The following is a 22,316-nucleotide window of genomic DNA, read 5'->3' as shown; positions in this document are numbered from 1 at the left end:
TCGACCACATCTGGAACTACACATTCGACCACTATCACTTTTCCTTTAGAAGGCAACGCCTTGTAACAATTCTTGAGCAACTTCAAACAATCTTCATCATTCCAATCGTGAAGTATCCACTGCATGAAACAAATGTACATTTTCACCAACACAAGCACACAAAAACTATGTGTGTTTCAATGTAAGGAAATCTTAAACATGTGACTTGAACGTTGTTCATTGAAGAATTCAAATCAAGTCAACATAAATTGCTATGTTTTGTTTGTTTTCTTTTAGGAACATATATAATAATAAAAATTAACTATTTTTCATATGATATGAATGATTAGATTCTTTTAAATTTACCTTCATGAAAATTACATCGCCCTTTGGGACGCTGTCAAACATATTTCCTTCCATGTGTGTCACACCTGTATGTGTGAAATTTTAAATATCAATTAAGTCTAGTAGAATAAACAATTACATGATAATATATAGGCTAAAATATGCATGCAATATATAATAAGGAAGTGTTAACAACCGAGATAACGAGGAGCGTGACAAATAACGTGTGGTAGGTCAAAGTTAATGCCCTTGATCTTGGGATAAATTGAAATAATTGTGTTGAGGGTATGGCCTAGGCCGCCGCCCACATCCACCAGTGTCATGCTTTCCATGTCTTTGTGAAAGCCTCGATAAGTCAATATCAACTCTTTGATCACCATATTTGTATGGTTCAACATGGCTCGATTGAACACGTCATTGTACCTTGGATCAACACCTTGGTAATCGAATACTTTTTTCCCATTTTCCCAATGGAAGCCTACCCCTCCTTCCACCACAGATTTTTTCAAGTGATACCTTCATATTATTAATATCGATCAATGTAATTAATCATATGTTGTCTACCCTTATTAATGACCGGTTTTAGATCACAATTAATGTAGAACAAACAATACTAACCAGCTTCCAACCATGACCTTGTCATGAAAGGCTGTCATGAATGGTGCAAAGGAAACTCCTTCTTCGTTCTTCACAAAATATTTCGCCACAGGAGCCAATCCATATCGTGGCTCGCCATTGGTGGTAGTTGTTGTCAAAACATTGAAGCTAGTGAGAAGCTTGAGTATTCGTTCAAGCATGACGTGTGCAATAGGATTCTTACAAGGGATTTCAGATACAATCTCTAAAGGGGAGAGCATCACGCCATGACCGGCCTTAGATATGATCTCAAATACGTTGAGATCGATGGCTGCCTGCATAGTCATGGGTAGTGAAAGGGAGGTTAATAATTGGGTGGCATAGGCTCGGTTCTCTTCTTCTTCGTCTTCTATAATACGAAGAGAAATATCGTTGTTGGCTTGAGCCATCGTATGTGGTGGTAAATAGGGATATATTACTAAGTGTATATGTTTGCAATGAATTATAAAGAAAGGAGGTTGTCTATTTATAATAGAGTTTAGTTAGAAAGTTAGTTATATATATTGTGTTAGAGATAATCAAAACTAAAATAAGGTTGGATTATAATTCTTATTTTAATTGAATATGAAATCTTCCCTATTATTAATTAATATTATTATTTGTTTTTTTAAGGAAAAAAATCATTATTATAAGACAGTATTATAAGACATTGTCATTATGTTAAGATATCACATATAAACAACATATAGTACAGAAAAGTTAGTTAATTACCTAAATCATACCAAAAAAATCAATTATTATCATATAGTACAGAAAAGTTAGTTAATTACCTAAATCATACCAAAAAAATCAATTGTTATCATATAGTACAGAAAAGTTAGTTAATTACCTAAATCATACCAAAAAAATTAATTATTATCTTTTGTTTAATAGGTGTTTTAATTAATATTAAAAGTCTAGTTAATATTAGACTTTATTATCTTGTATTTAATAGGTGTCTTAATTAACATTAATTTTAACTTTTTTTAAATTTGGAAGTTTAAAAATTTGTTTTTTGGAATAAATAGAATAACTAAAATAAAAATATTTTCCCTTTTTTTAATCTTATTATCTTGAGTTTGTGAGAGAATACGTCGATTGCCCACTAATGTTTCCAACAAAGTGGTATTAGAGCATGAATGTCTTTGATGTTCCAATATCCACGTCTTACGAAGGACAACTATGATAGTTGGTTTATTCGAGTAAAGATGTTACTCGATTCCCAAGGCACTCGGGAAATCATCGGTGATGGAATTGTCTAACCTGATGAGGATGCGACGTTGATCCTAATTCAAACTTTCGAGAAAAACAAAAAGAATGATCAGAATGCCCTTTCCATCATCCACCAGTGTCTGGATGATGTTGTTTTTGAGAAAGAAGTAAATGCGTCAACATCGAAGGAGGCATGGGAAATTCTAGAAAATTCTCACAAATGAGTTGTTAAGGTAAAGAGGGTGTCACTTCAGATCTTACGGGAGAATTTGAAGCTCTTCATCAGGAAGCATCGGAGTCTATTTCAGACTATTTCACGTAAATCTTATCTATCGTCAACCAAATGAAGTGAAATGGAGAAAGCATAGAAGACGTTTAAATAATCGAGAAAATTTTAAGTTCTCTACATCAAAGATTTGATCATGTAGTGGTTGAAATCGAAGAGAATAAGATTTAGAGATACTCTCAATCAACGAATTAAATAGATCGTTACTGGTGCACGAGGAACAGATGAACAAACACAAGAAGAAGCCTTTGGAGCAAGCCCTTCTAGTCAAGCATTCGTTTGGGAAAAGGGGAGGGTAGTTCATCGAGATCGAGGTCGAGGATATTCTCGGGTGGCGGTCGAGAACGTTGCAGAAATCCAGATGTTGAGAGATCAAATGATAAAAATCCTTGAAGAAATCCAAGAGGTTGAGGAAGAGAAAGAGGACGCAAACAAAGACAAGGAAGTGACGAATACGAGAAGGGATACAAAAAGTCGTGCTTTGAGTGTTACAATTGTCACAAATTGGGTCATTATGCTCGTAATTTTTGGTATTTTGGGGATACAAAAGTAGAAGTCAATATGACAGAAGAGAAAGAAGTGGAGGAGTTGATGTAGTTGTTGGCGCTAAATCAAGAAGTTATTGAAGGAGAAAGTCAATGGTATCTTGACAACGGTGCGAGTAACCACATTTGTGGCGACTGGTCGAAATTCATTGAGATTGAGAAAGATGCAATCAAAAATATCACGTTCGGAGATGCTTCGAAAATTTAGATGGGAGGCAAAGGTACCAATTTGATTCGGTTGAAGAATGGTACGCACAAGTTTATTTCTGATGTGTATTATGTCCCTAAATTAAAGAGTAATATTTTGAGTTTGGGGCAACTCATGGAAAGAGGCTACCATATTTTAATGAAGTATCGTAATTTTTGGCTAGAGATGGAAGCACTAACCTAATTACGAAGGTGACGATGTCGAAAAATATGATGTTTTCGCTTCCTATTCAAACCGAATGGCCAAATTGCTTGCAAGTATTTGTGACAGATCCAGCGTGGTGTTGGAACATGAGGATGGGACATTTCAATTTCGGTGATCTAAAAATGATGTCCGAAAAGAAAATGGTGAAGGGGGATGTCTTTGATCAATCATCTGGATCAACTTTGTGAAGCATGTCTTCTAGGCAAACATGCAAGAGATAGCTTACCAAAGGAAACAACGTCAAGAGCAACGAATCCACTTGAATTAATTCATGCCGATGTATGTGGACCAAACAAGCCATCGTCTTATGGTCAAAGTAATTATTACTTACTTTCATCGACAATTTTAGCCAAAAGAAATGGGTTTATTTCTTGAAAAAAATTCTAAATGTTTTGATAATTTTAAGAATTTCAAAACGTTGATGGAGAAAGAGTATAGCTACATGATTCAGGCGTTGAGAACCAATAGAGGTGGAGAATTAACTTTTAATGCCTTTAACTGTTTTTGTGAATAAAATGGCATTAGTCATTTTCTCACAGCTCCAAGATCTCCACAACAAAATGGAATGGCTGAAAAGAAGAACCGATCTATTCTCAACATGTCTCAAAGCATTATGAAACATAGAGAAGATGTCAAAAGAATTTTGGGCGGAAGTAGTGGCTTGTGCATTGTATCTCCTTAATCGTTGTCCGACCAAAAGCGGGAAAGACCTAACACCAATTGAAGATTGGAGCGGAAAGAAGCCAGATGTATCTCACCTAAGCATTTTTGGAAGTATTACCTACAAGCATGTGCTTGAGCAAAAGAGAACCAAACTTGATGATAGAAGCAAAAAGTTTGTGTTCATCGGTTATGACGGAAAATCAAAGGGATTATAGTTCTACAATTCTGTCAACAGAAATATGGTTGTGAGTCGTGATGTGAAGTTTGATGAAGATGATTCTTGGAATTAGGAAGTTAATGAAGATTCCGTTAACAAATTATTCTCATTCTTCGATGAGGACAAACAAGAAACATGGCAACCCGTAATTTCTACAACGACAAGGACATATATTCTAGTGCATCTTTATCAAGTGGAAGTCCTAATAAAGGATCACGAAGGATGAGAACTATCCAAGAACTTTACGAGAATACAAAGGTAATGAATGATGTCTTTATGTTCTATCTTTTAGCCGAAACAACGCCTTTAAGTTTTGAAAAAACTAGTAAGGAGAATAAATGGATTTAAGCCATGGAAGATGAGATTCGAGCCATTGAAAGAAACGATACATGGGAAATCACTTCTCTTCTAGCGGGTCAAAAGTCCATTGGTGTCAAGTGGATATTCAAAGAGAAAAAGAATTTCAAAGGTGTGGTGGAAAAATATAAAGCAATATTAGTCATCAAATCGTATGCACAACGACACGGAGTGGACTATGATAAAGTATTTACTCTAGTTGCTCGTCTAGAAACAATCAAATTTTTTATTTCACTAGCGGCACAAAAAAACTAAAGAAATTATTCCAATTAGACGTGAAGTCAACATTTCTTAACGGTTTCCTTAAGGAGGATGTTAGGATCGGGGTCGCCCTTGGAGGACCGGGGTTCCGGTTTTGGGAGGGTTGACCGCTTACAACACAACACACACGCTCTAATTGGTGATAGTCCGGTTAGAGACTACAACTGTTCTCAACACTACGCAAACTGTTACAAACTCTTGAACCGGGTTCAAGGGCGGAAATGTCTATTTTAGCTTGAAGCAAACACGCAAGACTTAGTTTTGATGAGATTAACAAGGAATCGGTTAAATGGAATATCTGGACCGGTTTGGTTATGGATTATGTTTAGGTTTGTAGTAGTTCAGTTTTTAAAGTGAATAAGCCGGAAATGTGGATCTCACACTGTTCAAAATTCTCGTTGGATGTCTAAGGTATTTGACATGTACTCGGTCGGATATTCTTTTTAGTGTGAGAATTATTAGTCGATTCATGGAGGTGCCCACGACGGAGCATATGAAGGCGACAAAGAGGATTTTGAGATATTTGAAAGGTACTATTAATTTTGGACTGCTTTATTCATCGTCTAAGGAATTTCAACTTGTTAAATATTCCAATAGTGATTTTGTCGAAGATATAGATTATCGGAAGAGCACAACTAGATTTGTTTTTTATGAGGTCTAATACAATTTCGTGAAGTTAGAATAAACAAGCGATAGTCCCACTATCATCTTGTGAAGTTGAATATGTCACAATAACAACATGCGCTTGTCGCGCAATTTTCTTAGAAGGATATTGAAGGAGATAGGTTTGTCAAAGAATGAAGCGGTCACAATTTTTGTCGAAACAAGTCTGCTCAAGCTCTAGCAAAGAATCTTGTTTTTCGTGATCGAAATAATACATCGATACACGCTATCACTTCATCAATGAGAGTATTACGAAAAAAAGATATCAGACTTGAATATGTGAAATTTGTTGATCAAGTTGTAGATATTTTTACGAAGCCTCTTGGAGTGGAATTTTTCAGAAAATGAGGAGTATGTTTGGAATCACGAAGAAGAATTAATTTACGGGGGAGTGTTGAAAATAAAATTAATAAAAAAATTAAAAATTAGACGCTATTATCTATTATTTAAAAAGTGTTTTAATTATAATATTAAACGTTATTATCTTGTGTTTAATAAATGTCTCAATTAATATTAATTTTTACTGTTTAAGAATAGTTGAGATTTTGAAAGTTTAATTATGAGTTTTTTTCTAATATAAATAGAATAAATGTATTTACAAAAAGAAGATAATTGAAATAATTTTTTTTTTCTTAATCTTTATTTGGCCACTGACGTTTCAACAATATTTTCCTTATTATTAATTAATATTATTATTTATTTTCTTTAAGGAAAAAAAATCATTATTACACATATTATCGTGTAATTAAGACATTACCTATAAACAATATTTAGGACAGATAAATTAGTTAACTAGATAAATCACACCAAAAAAATCAGATAGGAAAACACTAATCGAAATCAATGAGGTAAGCTTAGATTTCTAATTTATTTTTCTTGAAGCGCTCGCATCGCTAATAAGTTGTTTAAATAATTTCATAAATTATTTTCCCTTGGTCCATTAAAAAGTTCTCTACTTTTGCTTTATAAACTCAATTATGAGTTATTTTATAACTAATCCATTACTCTTGTTTTTTTAATTTTGTATAGTGAGATATTTAAATTTTAAAAATTAAAACTAAATTGTGAAAATATATAAAATGAAGTTTAGGTAAAACAACATTTATTTTAATAAAAGGTATATATTGAATAATTCTCTTAATCAAAATCCTACTTTTCTCAAGCAGTCTATTCTCTCTGCCCTCTCCATATGAGTGGATGATATTTGTTTCTTAATTTGGCTGAAAGCTGAAAATTTTATTTATAAACCAAAAATGAATAACAAGATGACACAAATATTTGGTGGATATAGGTTGTTTTGTTTTGTTATAACTAAATGGCTAAGTGCTTAATTGATGTTAAATCCAAATAATGGAACATATCATTAAACCATTAAATAAAATAACCAAATACCCTTAATTTTCTTTAATTACATGATAGTAGAAAAAAAAAATTCATATATATGGTAAGAAAAATGAAATGAGAAGTATTAAAGTGAGATGGGTTAATTTATTTTATTTTTTTAGTAATTTTATATTAATTCCTCCAAATTTAATTATTTTCAAGTTTGATCCTAATACTTTTACTTTTTTAAAAGTACATATCATATATAAAAACAAAACTTATTCAAGTTAGGTGCATAATATAAAAAATCTTAATTTTTTAATATATACCGAAATATGATATCAATACCAATACTGAAAAATAAGTAAGATAAATGTATGAGATATTCAAATTTTCGATATATAACAAAATTATATTTATATAAATGAAATATATATATATATATAATACTGATAAGAAAATATATAATGATTAATAAATTATAAATAATTATACTTTTTCAGCAAACCGTTATCCACGAATTAACCCTTTAGTAAATTTATTATTAATTTAATAAATTTACAACTAGTATCAATTTGATCACACACCTCGTATACCTCGTCAATCCAACCACTAACCTCCCAATTAATCATCAACTTTTGACTCACACTTTTTCATATGCATTTTTATCCTTTGACAAACCACTCACCAATCTTAGTCGACAAACAACATCTCATGACCTCACCCGTTGTGTTACCATATATTATACTCATGAATGCATTCTTTAACATCGATCTCTGAAATATTTATAATATTCACTTTTAAATTATCCAACCACTAACCTCCCAATTAATCATCAACTTTTGACTCACACTTTTTCATATGCATTTTTATCCTTTGACAAACCACTCACCAATCTTAGTCGACAAACAACATCTCATGACCTCACCCGTTGTGTTACCATATATTATACTCAAAAAATATGCATTTTTATCCTTTGACAAACCACTCACCAATCTTAGTCGACAAACAACATCTCATGACCTCACCCGTTGTGTTACCATATATTATACTCATGAATGCATTCTTTAACATCGATCTCTGAAATATTTATAATACTCACTTTTAAATTTGCAATTTTTGGGATTCGAATCCTAGTCTTAAGCATTAAATATGAACACCTTAACCGCTAGACCACTTGAGATTGTTGAGATAATTTTATAATTTTGTGTATCTATATATATTTTGTATTTAATATGTATTATCAATTAGTTAGTTAGTCGACATCCTGTGACTCACATTTTCCATATGACTCTTTATTAAGTTTGAAACATACATATAACATTTTTAATTTTATTTTAACCGTTTCAAGTTTATGGGAGGGTGAACCCACGATCTGACTCAAGTATTCATTTACTCTCACATATATATCCAAATTAACCAAAGAACTCGACCCGACAAATCAAACAAATTTAAATTAAGCATTATTAAATATATATATTAGTTAGTTAAAAAGTTAAACTAGAAATGTCGCACGTTTATCAAATTTGGTGTTGAATTTTATTATGTTGATTTTCATTACAGTGAAATGGAAAATAATTGAAAATTATTTTAAAAGTCATTTATAATATATTTATTAATATAGTCTAGCCATACATAACTAACGTATAATACTACTCTAAAACTCTTTAATGAATTAATTTATTTTAAAAAATTAACAAAGTTTATATATTCAATTTAATATAAATAATTTAAATATTATTTAAATAATTCATATTAATCTCACATGTTATTTCTTTAACTAATTTAATAATTAAATTATCAAAATAATTTTTAGAAAATAAAAAATTATGTGAATATTCTTGTTCAAATAACAAATCATCACTATTTAAATAAAAAATTGATATTTTAATTATTAAATTTATTTTATTATATTATTTTGTTAGTTAATTTTTCATTAATTAACTTTTTAAATTCTTTTTTATTAGTTTTACAGTTTTATAAATAATTTAAAAATTATATATATTATTATTAATATATATATATATATATAATTAATTTTACATATTTAATTTATGTATATAATATATAATGCTGTTAAAATTATGATGAGTATCATTTTAATTTTAATTTTAATTCGCCGGCCACAAATTTTTATTTTGCATTGGCCCTAATTCCCTGGTTGGACCTGAACACAATCCTAACTAAAGGGTAATTTTGTAGATAATTGATTTTTAAAAACTAATTTAACTTTGAAATTATGTATAGTACCACTTTGAAAGTGGTACCTCAATTTGGCAAGTTTGTCAAGATCTTGCCTAATTGATTTAATGTTTTGAGTTCAATTTTTAAATATGAATAAGCAAACAAAATAGTACATGGATCTTATAAATATCTCGCTCAACTTCATTGGATAAGCTTGGCATTCCTCCCTTGCTATTTGTCGGACGGACCAAACTCTCTATTATAAATAGAAAAATCTTGTTCTAGTTGCTCTCATTTGATAGCTACTAAATCTAATGGAGAAAGACAACAACAACGACATCATTGCTCTTCATACTAGAGAATAAGAAGAGCATCGAGACTATGCCACCCAGTTATTTAGCTCGCTCGCACTGCCCATGACAATGCAAGCAGCCTTCGATCTCGATCTACTAGAGATCATAGCTAAGGCCGGTCATGGCATGATGCTCACTCCATTAGAGATTGCGTCTCAAATACCTTACAATAACCCTAACACACCCTTCATGCTTCGACGAATACTCAACCTTCTCACTAGCTTCAATATTTTGACCGTCGCTGCCACAAATGATGAGACACGATACGGATTGGCCCCGGTGGCGAAATATTTTGTGAAGAACGAAGAAGGTTTTTCCTTTGCACCATTCATGACCGTTTTACACGACAAGGTCTTTCTTGACAGCTGGTTAGTATTGATGATTCTTCTATTTTAATAATAGAATTATTTAATTCATACATATGCATGGTTAGAGTTTTGCTGACCCTAGCTAGAGGGTTTACTGTTGTGGTATTGACCTATTTTAAAATGTGTTATGCACTAGAGTTTCTAGTTCTTCTACTTGTTTTTATTTAGGTTCTTACTTATCATTTATTTATAAGACACATGCCCCTCATAGTTGGGTATGTTTGGAGGGTCCTATATTTTAATTTTTTCTAAATTTTGTTTTTAAAGAATATAGAGATATATAATATTTTAATGTAAAAAAAAATAAAAAAATAAAAACTTAATTAGTTCATTATTCATTTGTTCATAGCTTCTTAGTGGGCGAGTCTACACAAATAAATATGTTACACCAACTTATGGTGGCCTAATAACACATATTAACAATCACATTAATGTTGTAAATACATATGTAGGTATCAATTGAAAAATGTTGTGGTTGGAAGATCTATAGCCTTTGATAAGGAAAATGAGACAAACGAATTCAATTACCAAGGTGTGGACCCAAGGTTCAATGATGTGTTTAATAGAGGCATGATGAACCACACAAAAGTCATTATAAAAGAGTTGCTACTAGCATACCCTGGATTCAACAAAGACATGCAAAGCATAACATTGGTGGATGTGGGCGGTGGCTTAGGCGCGACCCTCAACACAATTATTTCAATGTATCCCATGATCAAGGGCATTAACTTCGATTTGCCTCATGTCATTTGTCAAGCTCCTCCTTATCCTGGTTAACTATTTTCTCTAAGTTATATCTGGTTATTAGCTTAGAGCACATGTATGCATGCATCTTAATTGTTTATAATATTAAAGTTTAGATTTTTGAAATTTTGATGTATACAGGTATGGAACACGTACATGGAAAGCGTCCCAGAGGGCGATGTCATTTTTCTAAAGGTAAATATAAAACGTCTACCATTTTCTTTAGTTTTGTTTGCCCTCCAGCATGAAGGATGTTAGCCCTTGTTTAATTGCAATCTTTTTTTCTTCATTTTTCCACTTGTTTTTCATTTTATTTTTACAATTGTTGATTAGAATACCCTTTTTATTCATATATTGGAGAATATTGTATTTCATACTTGATTATTCTTAGACAACCACTCTAATAATTCAAACTTCAATACTTTAAAGATAAAAGTAGTTTGATTAAATGTTATTTATTAAGTGTATATATATCTCCTTTTCTTTTTCTTATCACCATGTTTGTACAATCAAATTATGCCCACTTAGAAGCACAGTAATATATATACATTTAGGATTATTGTCGTGCATTTGTTGGTGATGAAAGAATTGATTTATTTTGTGTAGAGTATACTTATAGATTGGAGTGACGAAAAATGTTTGAAGTTGCTCGGGAATTGTTACAAAGCACTTCATTCTGATGGGAAAGTGATAATAGTTGATGTAATAGCTCTAGAAGTGCCCGATAACAAAACAAACTCGAAGAGCATTTATGAACTGGACATGATCGCATTAGCTATAAATCATGGAGGGAATTTACGGACTTTTAAGGAGCTTCAAGTCCTAGCCACCAAAGCTGGGATTACTAGGATTGTAATGGGATGCACTACCTTTACTAACTCAATTATCGAATTTTATAAATAGAAAGGCGAGGAAAACGTAGCAAGCGCCTTTTGATCACAAAAATAAATAAAATAAAATAAGTTGTTTGAAAATCAAATTGTGTCTCGTCCAGGGATTCTTTTATTGCTTATGTTCCATTATTTTGGTTGTATATGAAAATATTATGTATTTTTCGAGTTTGGTTTTAGGTTAGAATTGAGTTCGGGTCAACCAAAGAATTAGGGCCAATGCAAAATAAATATTTGTGGCCGTCAAATTAAAAACAAAATGATACTCATCATAATTTTAACAACATTAAAATATATACATAAATTAAATATGTAAAATTAATTATGTATATATAATAATAATCATATATACAATTTTTAAATTATTTATAAAACTGTAAATTAAGGAAAAAGAAGTTGAAAAGTTAATTAATAAAAAGTTAACTAACAAGATAATATAATAAAATAAATTTAATAATTAATATATCAATTTTTTATTTAAATTGTGATGATTTGTTATTTGAATAAGAATAAAAAGTTATAATAATTTATTAAAATACTGTATAAAATAATAATTTAAATTTAAATTGATTTAAATTTAAATATTTTAAAATATATGATTAAATATTTTTAATTAAAAGATAAGACTTTGTTAATATTAATATATATAAAAAATATTTATATTACAAATTAATTTTATAAAATATAAATGAGAGATTAAATTAACCCAATGTATAATTAGTTATAACTCTGATTAATCAGGTGAGATGTTAAATAAACGAATTTTTAATAGAATATAAACTTTTAATAGTTAATATATGTAAATAAAGTAGTTAGACTAGTATGTATGATGATAATGGGTATTTGTATGTTCGATACCTGTGGGTACCGATAGTCATAGTCGGGTTCAGGTATTTTAAATTGGGCTCGGGGTCAGGCATGGAAAGGGGGAGAAGATATTCGATCGGATACGGGGATGAGGAGTGTGCGAAATACAAACCTGATACCCAATACTCAATTATATTAATATTAATTTTTTTATTAAAGTTTAATGTGTGGCTTTTCAAATACTTATCATTACAATTATATTATAAATATATCATTTAATTTGATATTATTCATAGCGTTATAAATACATTACACTCCAATTTTAAATTTCTTATATTCCCAAAAAGAATATTTCTTTATATTAATCTTCAACTTCAACTTTTATTTTAATAAATCAATTAGTGTTTATTTTAATTGCCTATAAATAGTCTCTTATGTGTAATATAATAATAACATCTTTTGCTACAATAATACAATTATCTTTTTTTATTCTCTTTTCTACATAATGGAAACAAATAAAAATATATTGAGTTAGAATATAAAATAATATATAAGTAAGATATTATCACAATAGGATAAATTGTGATAATATAAATATTATATTATATTATTATATTAGTTTCCTTAATTGTAAGTTTAATTTAATGTCTATATAATAGACATAACTTATTTAATTTAAGATATATCAGTTAATACAATCTCCTTCCATATTCTTACATTGTATCAGAGACAAAGTTTTGTTCTTGAGCTACAAAATCTAGTATTTCGTTGTCTCCATCAATGATTACTTTAGTCATCGATGGAGAAATCTAATAATGATATAATTATTATTATTATTATATTTTAATATAAAAATATTCTTCGACAATTATATTTTCTGAGTTTTGAGTTTAGTTGTTTCAACCAAGCATTTTATATATGCTCATGGGTGGCATAAGGTTTTGTTCCTCGGTCGATGAACTAGCTATTAGAGTTTCGAAAGATTATGCTTCGACCTATTCGTTAGTTTTTATTTTATGCAACACACGGACATCCCCGTTATTGGATGGATTTCGAGACTAACAAGTAACTTTAGAGTTTATTTAGTTATTATTTCATCCCAGCATTCAATGCCCATAAGATTCGACATCTTCGTTGATTTACCAGTTAACACATTGACATCCTGTAACTGGATGGAGCTCACGAGTTTTTAATGTTTAAATAATATATTATCAACATTTCAACATCTCGATCGTCTTCAACCTCAAATTGTTCAAACGTTTTTCATCTTAACTTTGAGGAGGAATGTTAGAATATAAAATAATATATCTTTAAGATATTATCACTATAATAAATTATGATAATATCAATATTATATTATATTAGTTTCCTTATAAGTTCAATGTAATATTTATATAATACACATAACTTATATAATTCTAATATACTCTAATACAACTTCTCTCCATATTCATACATAGAAGAAATAATAAATATTAAACTAATCTTAAACAGTATAGATAACGCAAAAATTAGAATGCTAAGAAAATTTAACAAGGTTCAGTCAAGAATGTCTACATTCCCATGTAGTCACTTGTAATATTTCAATAAATAATGGTACACCTTAGATTACAACATCTTTATTTATACATGCAATAAAATTATCAAATCATTCAATAATACATAAAAGTGACATAAAACCTAATGAATCGCATGTTGATGTCGATAATAGGTTAAGGCGGATCTTATTTAGGAATTCGTTCAAGCTTGACACCAATTTTATTCCTCGTTAGTTCTATTTATAAATTTCCATAATCCAGTAGGTAAAGGCATTGCATTCCAATTTGATCCCAGCAAAGCCAGCTTGGGTGGCTAGGATGTGAAATTGCTCAAGGGTTCGTTCCTTTCCTCCGGGAGTCATCATTATTAGCATAGTCATGTCAAGTTGATAAATGCTCTTCGCGCTTGTTTTGTTATCGACCACATCTGGAACTACACATTCGACCACTATCACTTTTCCTTTAGAAGGCAACGCCTTGTAACAATTCTTGAGCAACTTCAAACAATCTTCATCATTCCAATCGTGAAGTATCCACTGCATGAAACAAATGTACATTTTCACCAACACAAGCACACAAAAACTATGTGTGTTTCAATGTAAGGAAATCTTAAACATGTGACTTGAACGTTGTTCATTGAAGAATTCAAATCAAGTCAACATAATTGCTATGTTTTGTTTGTTTTCTTTTAGGAACATATATAATAATAAAAATTAACTATTTTTCATATGATATGAATGATTAGATTCTTTTAAATTTACCTTCATGAAAATTACATCGCCCTTTGGGACGCTGTCAAACATATTTCCTTCCATGTGTGTCACACCTGTATGTGTGAAATTTTAAATATCAATTAAGTCTAGTAGAATAAACAATTACATGATAATATATAGGCTAAAATATGCATGCAATATATAATAAGGAAGTGTTAACAACCGAGATAACGAGGAGCGTGACAAATAACGTGTGGTAGGTCAAAGTTAATGCCCTTGATCTTGGGATAAATTGAAATAATTGTGTTGAGGGTATGGCCTAGGCCGCCGCCCACATCCACCAGTGTCATGCTTTCCATGTCTTTGTGAAAGCCTCGATAAGTCAATATCAACTCTTTGATCACCATATTTGTATGGTTCAACATGGCTCGATTGAACACGTCATTGTACCTTGGATCAACACCTTGGTAATCGAATACGTTTTTCCCATTTTCCCAATGGAAGCCTACCCCTCCTTCCACCACAGATTTTTTCAAGTGATACCTTCATATTATTAATATCGATCAATGTAATTAATCATATGTTGTCTACCCTTATTAATGACCGGTTTTAGATCACAATTAATGTAGAACAAACAATACTAACCAGCTTCCAACCATGACCTTGTCATGAAAGGCTGTCATGAATGGTGCAAAGGAAACTCCTTCTTCGTTCTTCACAAAATATTTCGCCACAGGAGCCAATCCATATCGTGGCTCGCCATTGGTGGTAGTTGTTGTCAAAACATTGAAGCTAGTGAGAAGCTTGAGTATTCGTTCAAGCATGACGTGTGCAATAGGATTCTTACAAGGGATTTCAGATACAATCTCTAAAGGGGAGAGCATCACGCCATGACCGGCCTTAGATATGATCTCAAATACGTTGAGATCGATGGCTGCCTGCATAGTCATGGGTAGTGAAAGGGAGGTTAATAATTGGGTGGCATAGGCTCGGTTCTCTTCTTCTTTGTCTTCTATAATACGAAGAGAAATATCGTTGTTGGCTTGAGCCATCGTATGTGGTGGTAAATAGGGATATATTACTAAGTGTATATGTTTGCAATGAATTATAAAGAAAGGAGGTTGTCTATTTATAATAGAGTTTAGTTAGAAAGTTAGTTATATATATTGTGTTAGAGATAATCAAAACTAAAATAAGGTTGGATTATAATTCTTATTTTAATTGAATATGAAATCTTCCCTATTATTAATTAATATTATTATTTGTTTTTTTAAGGAAAAAAATCATTATTATAAGACATTATTATAAGACATTGTCATTATGTTAAGATATCACATATAAACAACATATAGTACAGAAAAGTTAATTAATTACCTAAATCATACCAAAAAAATCAATTATTATCATATAGTACAGAAAAGTTAGTTAATTACCTAAATCATACTAAAAAAATCAATTATTATCATATAGTACAGAAAAGTTAGTTAATTACCTAAATCATACCAAAAAAATTAATTATTAGCTTTTGTTTAATAGGTGTTTTAATTAATATTAAAAGTCTAGTTAATATTAGACTTTATTATCTTTTATTTAATAGGTGTCTTAATTAACATTAATTTTAACTTTTTTTAAAATTTGAAAGTTTAAAAATTTGTTTTTTGGAATAAATAGAATAACTAAAATATAAATATTTTCCCTTTTTTTAATCTTATTATCTTGAGTTTGTGAGAGAATACGTCGATTGCCCACTAATGTTTCCAACAAAGTGGTATTAGAGCATGAATGTCTTTGATGTTCCAATATCCACGTCTTACGAAGGACAACTATGATAGTTGGTTTATTCGAGTAAAGATGTTACTCGATTCCCAAGGCACTCGGGAAATCATCAGTGATGAAATTGTCTAACCTGATGAGGATGCGACGTTGATCCTAATTCAAACTTTCGAGAAAAACAAAAAGAATGATCAGAATGCCCTTTCCATCATCCACCAGTGTCTGGATGATGTTGTTTTTGAGAAAGAAGTAAATGCGTCAACATCGAAGGAGGCGTGGGAAATTCTAGAAAATTCTCACAAATGAGTTGTTAAGGTAAAGAGGGTGTCACTTCAGATCTTACGGGAGAATTTGAAGCTCTTCATCAGGAAGCATCGGAGTCTATTTCAGACTATTTCACGTAAATCTTATCTATCGTCAACCAAATGAAGTGAAATGGAGAAAGCATAGAAGACGTTTAAATAATCGAGAAAATTTTAAGTTCTCTACATCAAAGATTTGATCATGTAGTGGTTGAAATCGAAGAGAATAAGATTTAGAGATACTCTCAATCAACGAATTAAATAGATCGTTACTGGTGCACGAGGAACAGATGAACAAACACAAGAAGAAGCCTTTGGAGCAAGCCCTTCTAGTCAAGCATTCGTTTGGGAAAAGGGGAGGGTAGTCAAAAGTAGAAGTCAATATGACAGAAGAGAAAGAAGTGGAGGAGTTGATGTAGTTGTTGGCGCTAAATCAAGAAGTTATTGAAGGAGAAAGTCAATGGTATCTTGACAACGGTGCGAGTAACCACATTTGTGGCGACTGGTCGAAATTCATTGAGATTGAGAAAGATGCAATCAAAAATATCACGTTCGGAGATGCTTCGAAAATTTAGATGGGAGGCAAAGGTACCAATTTGATTCGGTTGAAGAATGGTACGCACAAGTTTATTTCTGATGTGTATTATGTCCCTAAATTAAAGAGTAATATTTTGAGTTTGGGGCAACTCATGGAAAGAGGCTACCATATTTTAATGAAGTATCGTAATTTTTGGCTAGAGATGGAAGCACTAACCTAATTACGAAGGTGACGATGTCGAAAAATATGATGTTTTCGCTTCCTATTCAAACCGAATGGCCAAATTGCTTGCAAGTATTTGTGACAGATCCAGCGTGGTGTTGGAACATGAGGATGGGACATTTCAAATTCGGTGATCTAAAAATGATGTCCGAAAAGAAAATAGTGAAGGGGGATGTCTTTGATCAATCATCTGGATCAACTTTGTGAAGCATGTCTTCTAGGCAAACATGCAAGAGATAGCTTACCAAAGGAAACAACGTCAAGAGCAACGAATCCACTTGAATTAATTCATGCCGATGTATGTGGACCAAACAAGCCATCGTCTTATGGTCAAAGTAATTATTACTTACTTTCATCGACGATTTTATCCAAAAGAAATGGGTTTATTTCTTGAAAAAAATTCTAAATGTTTTGATAATTTTAAGAATTTCAAAACGTTGATGGAGAAAGAGTATAGCTACATGATTCAGGCGTTGAGAACCGATAGAGGTGGAGAATTTACTTTTAATGCCTTTACCTATTTTTGTGAATAAAATGGCATTAGTCATTTTCTCATAGCTCCAAGATCTCCACAGAAAAATGGAGTGGCTGAAAAGAAGAACAGATCCATTCTCAACATGTCTCAAAGCATTATGAAACATAGAGAAGATGCCAAAATAATTTTGGGCGGAAGTAGTGGCTTGTGCATTGTATCTCCTTAATCATTGTCCGACCAAAAGCGTGAAAGACCTAACACCAATTGAAGATTGGAGCGGAAAGAATCCAGATGTATCTTACCTAAGTATTTTTGGAAGTATTACCTACAAGCATGTGCCTAAGCAAAAGAGAACCAAACTTGATGATAGAAGCAAAAAGTTTGTGTTCATCGGTTATGACGGAAAATCAAAGGGATTATAGCTCTACAATTCTGTCAACGAAAATATGGTTGTGAGTCGTGATGTGAAGTTTGATGAAGATGATTCTTGGAATTAGGAAGTTAATGAAGATTCCGTCAACAAATTATTCTCATTCTTCGATGAGGACAATCAAGAAACATGGCAACCCTTAATTTCTACAACGACAAGGACATAAATTCTAGTGCATTTTTATCAAGTGGAAGCCCTAATAAAGGATCACGAAGGATGAGAACTATCCAAGAACTTTACGAGAATACGAAGGTAATGAATGATGTCTTTATGTTCTATCTTTTAGCCGAAACAACGCCTTTAAGTTTTGAAAAAACTAGTAAGGAGAAGAAATTGATGTAAGCCATTGAAAGAAACGATACATTAGAAATCACTTCTCTTCTAGCGAGTCAAAAGTTCATTGATGTCAAGTGGATATTCAAAGAGAAAAAGAATTTCAAAGGAGTGGTGGAAAAATATAAAGCAATATTAGTCATCAAAGGGTATGCACAACGACACGGAGTGGACTATGATGAAGTATTTGATCCAGTTGCTCGTCTAGAAACAATCAAATTTTTTATTTCACTAGCGGCACAAAGAAACTAAAAAATATTCCAATTAGACGTGAAGTCAGCATTTCTTAACGGTTTCCTTAATGAGGATGTTTTGTGGAGCAACCATAAGGTTATGTGGTGAAAGGAAAAGAAAGAAATGTATTAAAGTTGAAGAGGGCTTTGTACGGTCTCAAACAAGCGCCTCGAGCATGGTATAGTCAGATTGATGATTTTTTCATGAGAAAGGATTTGAAAGATGTCCACATGAGTATGCACTTTATGTGAAAATGGATAAAAATAGAGATTGTTTATTCGTTTGTCTCTACGTGGATGATCTTATTTTCACAAGAAATAATCCGAGTATTTTTGAAGATTTCAAGAATGATATGGCCCGAGAATTTAGGATGACAGATATTGGCTTAATGTCATTTTATCTCGGATTAGAAGTGTGTCAATCGGATAATGAAATTTTTGTTTGGCAACAAGCATATGTGAATGAAGTTCTTGATAGATTCGATATTTCGAATAGTAAATCGATGGCTATCCCTATGGAGGTTGAGCTAAATTGAGCAAGAATGAAAAGGGGAAAAAGGTGGATCTCACACTGTTCAAAATTCTCGTTGGATGTCAAAGGTATTTGACATGTACTCGGCCGGATATACTTTTTAGTGTGAGAATTATTAGTTGATTCATGGAGGTGTCCACGACGGAGCATATGAAGGCGACAAAGAGGATTTTGAGATATTTGAAAGGTACTATTGATTTTGGATTGCTTTATTCATCGTCTAAGGAATTTCAACTTGTTAGATATTCCAATAGTGATTTTGTCGAAGATATAGATTATCGGAAGAGCACAACTAGATTTGTTTGTTATGAGGTCTAATACAATTTCGTGAAGTTCGAATAAACAAGCGATAGTCTCGCTATCATCTTGTGAAGCTGAATATGTAACAATAACAACATGCGCTTGTCGCGCAATTTTCTTAGAAAGATATTGAAGGAGATAGGTTTGTCAGAGAATGAAGCGACCACAATTTTTGTCGACAACAAGTCTGCTCAAGCTCTAGCAAAGAATTTTGTTTTTCGTGATCGAAATAACACATCGATACACGCTATCACTTCATTCCTGAGAGTATTACGAAAAAAAGATATCAGACTTGACCGTTTAAGAGTCATTGAGGTTTTGAAAATTTATGTACTTTTTTCTAATATAAATAGAATAAATGTATTTACAGAAAGAAATGAATTAAAATAAAAATGTTTTCCCTTTTCTTAATCTTATTTGCCTACTAACTTTCTAACAAAATTTTCCCTAATATTAATTAATATTATTATTTGTTAGGGAAAAAATCATTATTACACGATATTGTCGTTATATTAAGACATTACATTACATATAAACAATATTTTGGACAGATAAGTTAGTTAACTAGATAAATCACACCAAAAAATCAGATAGGAAAACACTAATCGAAATCAATGAGGTAAGCTTAGAGTTCTAATTTATTTTTCTTGAAGCGCTCTTAACATGATTGCGTTCTTTTCGAGTATTGTTTTAGCCATGTTCGCATCGTTAATGAGTTGTTTAAATAATTTCATAAATTATTTTTCCTTGGTCCATTAAAAAGTTCTCTACCTTTTGCTTTATAAACTCAATTATGAGTTATTTTATAATTAATCCATTAATTACTCTTGTTTTTGAATTTTGTTTATAGTGAGATATTTAAATTTTAAAAATTAAAACTAGATTGTGAAAATATATAAAATGAAGTTTAGGTAAAACAGCATTTATTTTAATAAATCTCTTAATCAAAATCCTACTTTTCTCTTATCTTAGGCAGTCTTTACTACCTAGCCTCATCATATGAGTGGATGATATTTGTTGATTAAATTAGGATTTCTTAATTTGGCTAGAAAGCTGAAAATTGTATTTATAAACCAAAATGAGTTACAAGATGACACAAATATTTGGTGGAATTGGGTTGTTTTGTTTTGCTATAACTAATTAACTAGTTAAGTGTTTGATTGATGTTAAATCCAAATAATGGAACATATCATTAAATAAATTAACCAAATGCCATTAATTTTCTGTAAATATATGGTAGTAAGAAAAAATGAAGTCAGATATATTTTAACAAAATTTGAAATGAGAAGTACTAGGTAGGATGGATTAATTTATTTTACTTATATTAATTATCATGTAGTCCATACATTTGTACGAGTAATGATATAAAAATAAGAAAAAAAATATATGATACATATATTCAAATTAACCAAAAAAAAATTAAGTATCATTATATTATATTATATTATATTATATTATATTATATTATATTATATTATATTATATTACTTAGTTAAAAAGTTGAACTTATATTTTAAAACGGTATGCGTTCATCAAATTTAGTGTTAAATTTAAAATATAAAGTTTTATTAGTCTAGTTGTTTAAAGGGTTATACTTATTTTGTTAGATTGTAAGTTCGAAACATACATATAGCATTTTTAATTTTATTTTTAACCGTTTTAAGTTTATAGGCGGGTCAACCCACAATCCGACCCAAGTATCCATTTACTCTCACATAAATATCCAAATTAACCACAGCTCTCGACCCGGCAATCCGGACACTTTAAAAATTAAACATCATTATATATATATATATATATATATATATATATATATATATATATATATTAGTTAGTTAGTTATAAAGTTGAACATAAATTTGTTAAAATGTCTCGCGTTTATCAAATTTGGTGCAAGTTTGAAACATACCTATAACATTTTTAATTTTATTTTTAATCGTTTTAAGTTTATGGACGGGTCAACCCATAATCCGACCCAAATATCTATATATATATATATATCCAAGTTAACCACAGCTCTCGACCCGACAATCTAGACACTTTGAAAATTAAGCATTATATATATATATATATATATATATTAGTTAGTTATAAAGTTTATTTATATCGTTAAAATGACCCGCGTTATCAAATTTGGTGTTAAATTTAAAATATAAAGTCTTATTAGCCTAGTTTGTTTAAGGGTTGTACTTGTTTTGTTATGTTGCAAGTTCGAAACATATATATAGTATTTTTAATTTTATCTTTAACCGTTTTAAGTTTATGGGCAGGTCAACCTAAAATCCGACTCAAGTATCCATTACTCTCACATATATATCCAAATTAATCATAGCTCTCGACTCGACAATCCGGACACTTTGAAAATTAAGCATCATTATATATATATATATATATATATATAATTCTTCAAAATTTAATTCTTTTCAGTTTGATCCTAAAACTTTATTTTTTTTTAAATACACAATACTGTATATAAATACGTATTCAAGCCGTATCGAATTAGTCGCCCTACATGAAATCAACGATATATACTTATTTGGTTGTATTCTATACCCGTTTTGGCGTATCATATCTATATTTGATATCTAAGAGAGAAGTTATATAAAAAATATTGTACCGCAAAATATCAAAAATATCTATTTTTTTGATATACCAAAATAAATATAAGGTATAATATCGATAATGAAATTGTAAGTAGGATAA

General features: G+C 30.7%; 2 protein-coding genes and 1 pseudogene across 2 annotated transcripts; 1 reads left to right on the top strand and 2 right to left on the bottom strand.

Annotated features, from left to right (window-relative positions):
• Window positions 1-738: 738 nt before the first annotated feature.
• LOC124943851 (caffeic acid 3-O-methyltransferase-like) lies at window positions 739-1,378 on the bottom strand. The gene is made up of 3 exons (XM_047484311.1): window positions 943-1,378; window positions 807-840; window positions 739-747 (listed from the first exon to the last, which is right to left on the bottom strand). The coding sequence occupies exons 1-3, from the start codon at window positions 1,347-1,349 to the stop codon at window positions 739-741; spliced, it is 450 nt and encodes a 149-aa protein (XP_047340267.1). The 5' UTR covers window positions 1,350-1,378.
• Window positions 1,379-9,400: 8,022 nt separating this feature from the next.
• On the top strand, window positions 9,401-11,430 carry LOC124943850 (annotated as a pseudogene).
• A 3,463-nt stretch (window positions 11,431-14,893) lies between these two features.
• LOC124943849 (caffeic acid 3-O-methyltransferase-like) lies at window positions 14,894-15,527 on the bottom strand. Its single transcript, XM_047484310.1, has 3 exons — window positions 15,121-15,527; window positions 14,985-15,018; window positions 14,894-14,938 (listed from the first exon to the last, which is right to left on the bottom strand). Exons 1-3 carry the CDS (start codon window positions 15,525-15,527, stop codon window positions 14,894-14,896), a joined length of 486 nt encoding a protein of 161 aa, XP_047340266.1.
• Between the last annotated feature and the right edge of the window lie 6,789 nt (window positions 15,528-22,316).

The sequence above is a fragment of the Impatiens glandulifera genome, chromosome 6 (assembly GCF_907164915.1).
Source record: "Impatiens glandulifera chromosome 6, dImpGla2.1, whole genome shotgun sequence".
Lineage (NCBI taxonomy): Eukaryota > Viridiplantae > Streptophyta > Magnoliopsida > Ericales > Balsaminaceae > Impatiens > Impatiens glandulifera.
The sequence above is the reverse complement of the archived record's forward strand: the minus strand, read 5'-3'. Positions and strand labels throughout refer to the sequence as shown.